Source organism: Anser anser, assembly GCF_964211835.1.
Source record: "Anser anser genome assembly, chromosome: 17".
Taxonomy (NCBI): Eukaryota; Metazoa; Chordata; class Aves; order Anseriformes; family Anatidae; genus Anser; species Anser anser.
This window is the reverse complement of record NC_139738.1, coordinates 2,996,603-3,004,634: the sequence shown is the minus strand read 5'-3', so window position 1 is coordinate 3,004,634 and position 8,032 is coordinate 2,996,603. Positions and strand designations below refer to the sequence as shown.

The window sequence follows — 8,032 nt, the reverse complement described above, 5'->3', positions numbered from 1 at the left end:
GACACGGGCTTAGAATGGAGGCGGACGTAGCGTTTCCTTTCTGCCCCTCACCTCTGTAACCCTGCCTCTGAGCGGCACGGTGGAAGGGACAAGCGCTGCTACTTCATGCAGTGACTTACAGAAACCGCCTCTGAAAGTACGAGCCGTTTCCTCCCCTCAGCTGTCACTCTTTCCTCAAACCACAGCGGCTTTTACAGTGCCCTGGTACAGTCACAGTCATGTCTGTGCGGTTCGGATGTGACGGGCTTCAGAGGTCACCTAAAACCTGTTTTGTCTTTAGCAGGAACGGAGCTGTCTAACCGAGGGTAACAGTCACAGCCGGGGCTGGAAGGCCAGGAGCGGTTGTAGGAGTGAGTCGGCCCCATCGTGGAACGCAGCACGAGGCAGCGGAGGCCCCGTAGCCAGAAGGCGGCTGCCGGAGCGCCGCTGGGCTCCGTTTGCTGGTTGCCACGTTCGGGTCTTCCCCAGCTGGTGCAGAGCGTGCTGAGGGGGTGTGGAGCCTAGTGCAGGGCAGGGGCAGAGGGAGCAGGTTTGTGAGTGGGCTGTGTCTTTTTCTGTCTGTTTGCTCTTTGCTTTTGCTGTGTTTGGTTTTATTTTGTGCCCAAGCAACAAAATATGCATTGGGTAATGTGTTGGTTTTTTTTAAATCGTGAATGACACCAGAATCTCTGCCTGTTTTGGTTATAAAATGACTCAGAGTGGTGGGTTACAGGAAAGAGGATGAAAGTCTTGACTTGTGAAGTTTCCAGAAGAAACGATACCTGATTTAAACAGTCCTGCAGTGGAAGCAATGCGCAGCTCGGATGCCTGGCACCACCACAATTAGTCTCTGCTTCGTCCATGAGAGGAGAAGGAGAACTAGAGAAAGCCGAGCAGTTTGTCAGAGCGGACAGCCCTGTTACTGGTAAGAGGACATGTCTGTATGTGGTAATTCAAGGTGATGCCGGCTTCTGCACTCGGGTAAATAAAGGAGCAAAGCTGATAACCTCCCGAAAGATTGTGGAGCTTCCATGCAGCAGTGGCATGGCAAAGAGCATGACGTGGGGCAGGGCAGGAGGCAGCGGTCCTTCTGGCCTCTCTTACGTCAGTGGGGATGAGGTCAGTGCTCGGTCCTGCTGCGGAACGGGAGGACAGGCCGTTTCGAGGTGTCACGGATGAGCAGTGACACGTTTCCTCCCCGTTCCTTCTGCTGCCAGGTTCGCCAGACCTACCTGTGACAGCGTGGAAAGGAAAGGCAGGAGACTTTGGTCGCTCTCTCCCTTCCTGTGGAGCGTGCTGACTCCTCGCTGATTTATTTGCTCAGGGACTGATCCTCCGAAGTTCTGGCATCTTTGGGAAACCCTGGGTCTCTGCCACGGAGGAGAGCTGAGGCCGCCGTGCTGCTGGTGTCCCCGTTCTGGTAAGGTCTTGCCAGACAAGTACCGAGGGGTCGGGGCGGTGTAACGTGCCGCAGGGCTTTTCACCGCAAGCAGTGGAGCTTGCCCAGCTGCTCCAAACCCTGACGTGTGCCCACATTTTCAGAACCCAATTTGCCCGAAAGGGAATGGCAACTAACTCTCGTTCTTCTTCCCTGCGAGGGGAAGTGAGAGCGCAGCCACAGGCCTGTGTCAGGGCCTCCCTTGGGCTGCAGCACTGGTACCTGCTCCAGGGGAGGCTGCGGGGGGGGGGGGGCAGGAGGTGACCGGGGTGGCTTTGGGTGGCAGCTTTGGGCCCTCAGTCCCCCCACAGCAGATACGTGGAGAGAAAGAACCACAGCACGCACTAGTGCTGGCCCCGTGCTGCGCCCTCAGCCCAGCTCTGTGAGGGAACGCTTGCTCGAGGGACAAGTCTGCCTGGGATGTCGGTGACGGCTTTTCATCTGCACTTCCTGTGGTTTCTCTCTGTAGAGCGATGCGGGAGAGCTCTGCCGTGCGCCTTGCAGGGCAGTTTGCTCCGGTGTTAAAATTACACCGAAGAGCTGCGCGGTGACCTTGCAGCTGCAGCTCTGGCGAAGCTACTTCACTCGTCTACAGCTTTTGCACGAGAGACGATGGCCTGAGCTGAGCTCTGGTAAGTTGCCTTTCCAATTAAATTTACTGTGAGACTTTACAGGGCAGAAGACTGAAGCAGACAGCACCCGCTGCCATTTCAGGTGTTAGGCGAGCTACCTCCTACTGCAGGCTCAGGTATCACGGCATTTTGTTAAGCTGCAGTGCAAAAGTGCCTGCTATCGAGTTTTCTGCAAATGTTTCCCATCTTTTGGTTACAATAAAAACCTGTTGTGCTTATGGGCTTATTTATCAAAGCCGGTTAACCGAGCAACCCAGGCTCAGCTGTCCAGACAGCAGTCTGCAGGTGGTGGTCACTGGCTGGCTCTGCAGTTAGCACAAAGAACGGCGGTGGTTTTTGCTTCTTTTTTTTCCCCCTAAATCCCAGAGCAACTGTTAAAAACGATCCAGAAGACATTTAATTGAATTTAATTTTAACATCATAAAATGCACAGTCAGTAGGTAATGTCTGTACAAACTCGAATGCTGAATCAGTTCTTTAGTGTCCATCACTGATACTTGAGTGTTATGATCAGGGGTGCTTTGTATTCTTTTCCTTTTGTTGTTGTATTACCAATTGTTTTCGGTTGGTTGGGTTTGGCCTCACAATACAGGGGTAGTTCTGTCTTTCCGTTTGTTTGGCAGTGGCACTTTAAAGCCAAAATCAGAAAACCTGTACTTGACTCAGAGTTCAAAGCGAAGAAAAACTTTGTTTTCATAAAAATAATAGTGAAGGCAATGCACTCAAAATCCAGTGTAAACTTCCATGTATGCTTTTCTGTATTTCTGTAAATCAAATAACTTTGTACAGGAGCAGAGGTGCTTTCTGGTTGTCTAGAAGAAATACCAGAAGTAAAACAGGAAAAAAAATAAATTAGCTCAGGTGAAGCAAAGCTGGCATTAGAATTTGGTCAGACTCCTTGCTTTTTAAATTGTAGGTAAGGAAGTGGTACGTTACTGTAAGGGATTAAATTGGCTCTACGCCTGCAAAATGCATGTGTACTCTTAGAGGTTAACAGAAGTGACGCGGTCTCTCATTGAAAATATTTTCAGCCAGACGGATGTGCAGGGGGGTGTCATGCAGTGCCTACTTGTTTAGCTTGTGAAATATTTTGTCAGTGATTTCCCCCCCCCCCCCCCTTTCTTTCCCTTTTCCTGACTTCTGGTGTAGTTAAGCTCAAATGGGTTCTTGTTATGTGATGGGCTGCACCTAGGTAGGGTTGGTACGGGTGGGTACAGGCGTTTTTATACAAGCTTCCCTGTTACTTCCCTGCAGCTGAGGTATCAGAGTTGCCGACTAGCACATGAAACACAAGGCAGGATCCTATTTAGGGGATTCAGTGAGAGTACAGGTGCTGAAGGAAACAGTATTAGTGTCGTATCACGGTGCAAACAAGTTCTTCGTAAGGCCGTGTAACCACGCCGCAGGGGATGCGAGTGGATTTGGGTTTAAGCGGTCCTTTAGCAATCTGATCTTGCCATCTTCCAGCACTTGGGCAGTACGAAGCATACAAAAACTCGTTTGCCTGGCTTCTAGAGAATCTTGGGACGTATCTCCATAATGCAAGCATGTGCTGGTTGGAAAAAAAGTCCTATTTGTTCTGGAGTTGTTGGCTGATAATGCCTAGGGCTGTCCTTGTCTTGTGAGAAGCAGTCAGTCCATCCCCTCTGCCCATCCTGCCCCTTTAATGATTTTACAGGCCCCTGCCTTATCTTTCCCCAGTTGCAACACTTTACTTTGAACCTATAAAAGGTAGATGTTCGGGGGCTTTTGCTCTGGCAACACTGAGAAAAAAGCTGCTCCAAGTTCTGTGCTTAATGTGGTGGCTTAGCAGATGCCTGGCTTTATATTAATTTTCCTTTGTATGCAAATCCCTTTCTATTCAGTGAAAGACCATGTAAGAAGATACATAGGTTTGCTTACCTGAAGTGAAACTGTTTTTTGCCTTTCTAACCTTCCAGTTATAATGTCAGGTGCTTTCGGCTACACTACATAAACAAGTATTGGGAGGAAGTGCGATTTCAGCATTTCCTTTGGAAAGTACCTAACGACCTTTGTATTTCTGTCTTCAGTGGCTCACCCTTAGCCATTTCTTGTGTATCGTAGCTGGGATTAATTTTTTCCACTCCCTTTAAAGGCTTCTATTAAGGTGTCTATCTCTTGATTAGTTGCTCGGATTATTTTAAATATATGACAGAAAAAAGCTGTACTGCTGGAGTAGAGGTCACGGGTTTGCAATGTGAGTGACCTGGAGGAGAGGCATCCTATCGGCAACACACACACTAGTCTGTTAGGGGCTCCCTTCTGTTAATTCAGTATTGCCAACTTCTGTTGATTTTAGATGTCAGTAAATAATTGGGCTGCTTTGTAAGCTTCAAATGCTAATGTTTTTTAAAAATATTCTTTATTTCAGCAACACCGCTTTCTATCTGACTTCACCAAGCACAGATGCTTAAAACCAAGATTTCCCCAGGCTTAACAGCTCTGCTTTGATTAGTGTTATTTCTTAACCATGTGAGATGAAATAAAGCCTCAAACTCAAGAACCTCGTGAGGTAAGGGATGGCTTAAGACTTTTATCTGGTGTTGGATATTCTTACGTCCCTTCTCCAGCAGAAATCATGGCAGATATTTCCTGGAGTGGAAGAATCTCCAATGAGACAGCTGACAACAGCAGTTCTGAATTCAGCTTGGAAGCAGACTTCCAGTATCCCTTGTTTGTTGTCATCTACAGCACTGTGTTCGTGCTGGGACTGACAGAAAACGTCTTAGCTCTGTACCTCCTCTCTTGCAAAGTAAAGCATACTTCTCCTTCCTACATATACATGATTAACCTAGCTCTGGTAGACACCTTGTTTGTTTGTGTGCTGCCTTTTAAAATTAATTACCACCTGCATCGGAACAACTGGATCTTTGGTGATGTGGCTTGTAGGGTAACGGGGACGTTGTACTACATCAACATCTGCCTAAGCATCGCCTTTTTCACCTGCATTTGCATTGATCGGTACGTTGCGGTGCTGCACCCCTTCACGTACATCCAGATCAAAGCCACCCACTACGTGGTGGTGGTCACAGTCCTCTGGCTGGTGGCTGTGAGCGTCATGGTGCCTCTCGTCCTTGGCGGGCCCCTGCACAACAGGGGCGTGGGGAACGTGACCGCGTGCTTTGAGAACTTTGCGACGAGCAGCTGGACTCACCGCATGGTGCCTTACAACATCCTGGCCTTAGTTTTTGGGTTTGTGATCCCGTTTTCCACTATTCTGATCTGCTACCCCCTCATCGCGAGGAGGATCTCCCGGATCAAGCACAGCATTCGCAAGAGGAAGGCGCTGAGGACCATCTACATCATCTTGTTCATTTGTACTTTGTGCTTCCTCCCGTATCACCTCACCCATTTGCTCCACTTCTTGATGAGAATCCAGGTCATCCAGAACGAGGCACTCACCAGCCTGATCTACAAAATGCGGAGGGTCACCTTAGCCCTGGTGAGTTTCAACTGCTGCCTCAACCCGTTCCTGTACTACTTCACCTCTTCTAGCAAGCGCTGGTGCTTCAACTTCAAGCTCAGATTCAGGTCTAAAATGGTGTACACCATCTACGACCAGAAACTCGGGGAGTACTCCTACGTTTATAAACTGCACCAGACACAGGGAAATAAAAACCCCAGAAATGCAGTCAACTGACCTACTCAAAGTAAGTACAGCATTTGTCTTTCCAGTTGTTTTGAAGTCTGTGAAACCTGCCATTCTGTCAAGGCAGCACTGGAGGGAAGTGCCCAGCAGCTGTGTTTTTATTAGCCAGCTAGGACAGCACTCAGAAGAGCTGTATTTGCCTGTAGTCCTAGACTGCATGCGGTAAGACATACTGTGTTCATGTACGTTGGAGTTGGGGGCCTCCTTTTGTTTAACTTTGGGGGTGGTAGAACACAGGGAAAGGGTTACTTAAAAGAAACCAGCCTCCTGCTTGGTGCTAACCCTGAAAGCTGAGCGGGTCCCTGCAGTCCTCCTTGGCTTTTCCCTTTTTTGGAGGGATCCTGTGATTTCTCCCTGGCTGCACACTGCAGTCAGCTGTGTTCACAAATGCCCACATTCCACAGCCAAATAAGGGCCTCTTCTTCCCTTCTTGTGAATAAGTTGATTGGCTTCCTGAGTGGTTGAGGACGGGGGTTCTAGCATCACGTGCCTGTTGAGTCAGGCAGGACCTCTCTTCACACAATTTTAGAAGATACTAGACAAGTATCTAGCAGTTAAGCCTGTGCAGGACCCCTGGTAAGCAGGCTCCTCTCTCCCCAAACTCCATCAGGAAACTTAACCCAGGAGCTGGCCAAACTCCTTACGCTGTGCAATTCTGGCCAAAACTTTTTTTTTTTCCTTTTTTTCTTAAGTGATTGTGTTGTATCATGAAATGATACATCTCACCTATTTCTCCGTTTCTTGTTTATTAACAGAATCACACAACTTCAGAGAACAGCAAGTTTCCCACCCTGTGAAGTATGAGACTTTACCATGACTGGAAAGAATTCATCATCTGGGGGTTATCAGAGTCACCAGAAAGCCATAGGCCTGGCCCAACGTGCTCAACGGCCAATGGTTTACTTGAACGGATGTGATTTTTGGTAACAGATACAGACTCACCGTTCTGTTCCTTCTCTTGCTATGCCCAGACATTTATATAGTATGTATACATTACTGGCCTACAGGCACACAAGACTGCTGAGCAGATAGGAGTGGAATGGAAATGGTTCTGGGCCTTGTTTAACAGCCAGCTGTGGGCTTAACCTCGGCGATGCCACGGCGGGATTTCACTTCAGCTGTGCAAAACGCAGCTGAGAAGTCGCACATGGGCCTGGCCCACTGCGCAGGCTGGGGCGCCCAACTTATGCTGTGCTGCTGGATGCGGATCGGGAAATGGCACGGACCTCGAAGGAGGTAGGGAGTAGGGTTAGTGTGGCGGAATGGCATCAAGGATCGTGGTCTCTGATGGCGTAATGTTATAACAGGGTTAGTGCCTTGTCACAGATGGCTTTTGTGTGTGCAGTATTACCTTGTACGCTGAGGCTGGCTTGCTGTGCTTATTGCTACGTGCAGTTTGAGCCCTGGGTCGCACGGATCCCCCCCCATTACTGACAGGTCAGCTGCTGCCCAGCATGTGCTAAATGCAACAACTGAACTAGAGCAAGTCCTCTGCCTCTCTGGATTTTGCTCTTGTCTCAGAGAACTTTTTAAAATATCAAGAAAACCTGCTCAGACTTTTAAACTATTGCCCATAATGATTTTTGTATTCATCTGCTTGGCAAGGCCTTGGTAAGACTGCTAGTAAAGCCTTGCACTTGTAAAATGAAGATGAGGCTCTCCTCTGAAGGGAGCATTATGACAAATTATCTTCTCTCTTTCTTGTGAGACTGCTATTTTTGTCCCATTTATAGGCTATGGAAGAACTTCCCAGCACTAAGGGAAGTTCTCTAAGCACGAATTTCATGGTATTGGCAGAGGAAGAGAATTTATGAGAGACTACATCTAGGAGGTGCAGCTTTCTTTAAGGCCTGTCAGCCGTTATTATTCATACTTCCCTCAATGAAAGTTAAGCTGATGGGTAAAAAGCACATTTAGGGCTCCCTACTCATCTACATTAAACTTATGCTTTGCATTTTAGCTGTGAAGCTCTGAAAGCTCCATTTGTGACCTCTCAGGCCTACTCAAGCTCTGAGTTTGCATTATTCCTTTATCAGCACGGTGTAGGGCTGTCTCTGATAATAACCCTCTACGGCACGTCAGGGACTCCCTGACCACAAACCTGAGACAAGGGAGCTGTTCTGTCCTACGGCCACGGTCCAGGATTTAGTTGCGTGCAGGAGCGAGGTCAGTGCATGGCTGTTGTTTCCACTTACTTGTGTGCTCAAAGTGGGAGCAGCATTGCTGAGGTTTTAAAGAAAATGAGCTGTGGGAGTAAAGAATGCTGAATATCTCTTACCTTACTGTGTAAGCAGCACGAAGCTTGTTCCTCAG

General features: G+C 48.3%; 1 protein-coding gene across 2 annotated transcripts; it reads left to right on the top strand.

Annotated features, from left to right (window-relative positions):
- Positions 1-4,648: 4,648 nt before the first annotated feature.
- LOC310883212 (lysophosphatidic acid receptor 6-like) lies at positions 4,649-7,703 on the top strand (the record flags this gene model as incomplete). Of its 2 annotated transcripts, XR_014573372.1 has the most annotated exons (3): positions 4,649-5,720; positions 6,475-6,955; positions 7,453-7,703. XR_014573372.1 is itself a non-coding variant. In XM_083803203.1 (2 exons), the coding sequence occupies one exon, from the start codon at positions 4,649-4,651 to the stop codon at positions 5,708-5,710; it is 1,062 nt and encodes a 353-aa protein (XP_083659329.1). In that variant the 3' UTR covers positions 5,711-5,720; positions 6,475-7,703. The 2 variants fall into 2 exon arrangements, 1 of the variants encoding a protein (XP_083659329.1); XM_083803203.1 differs by having other exon boundaries at positions 6,475-7,703.
- Positions 7,704-8,032: the final 329 nt, after the last annotated feature.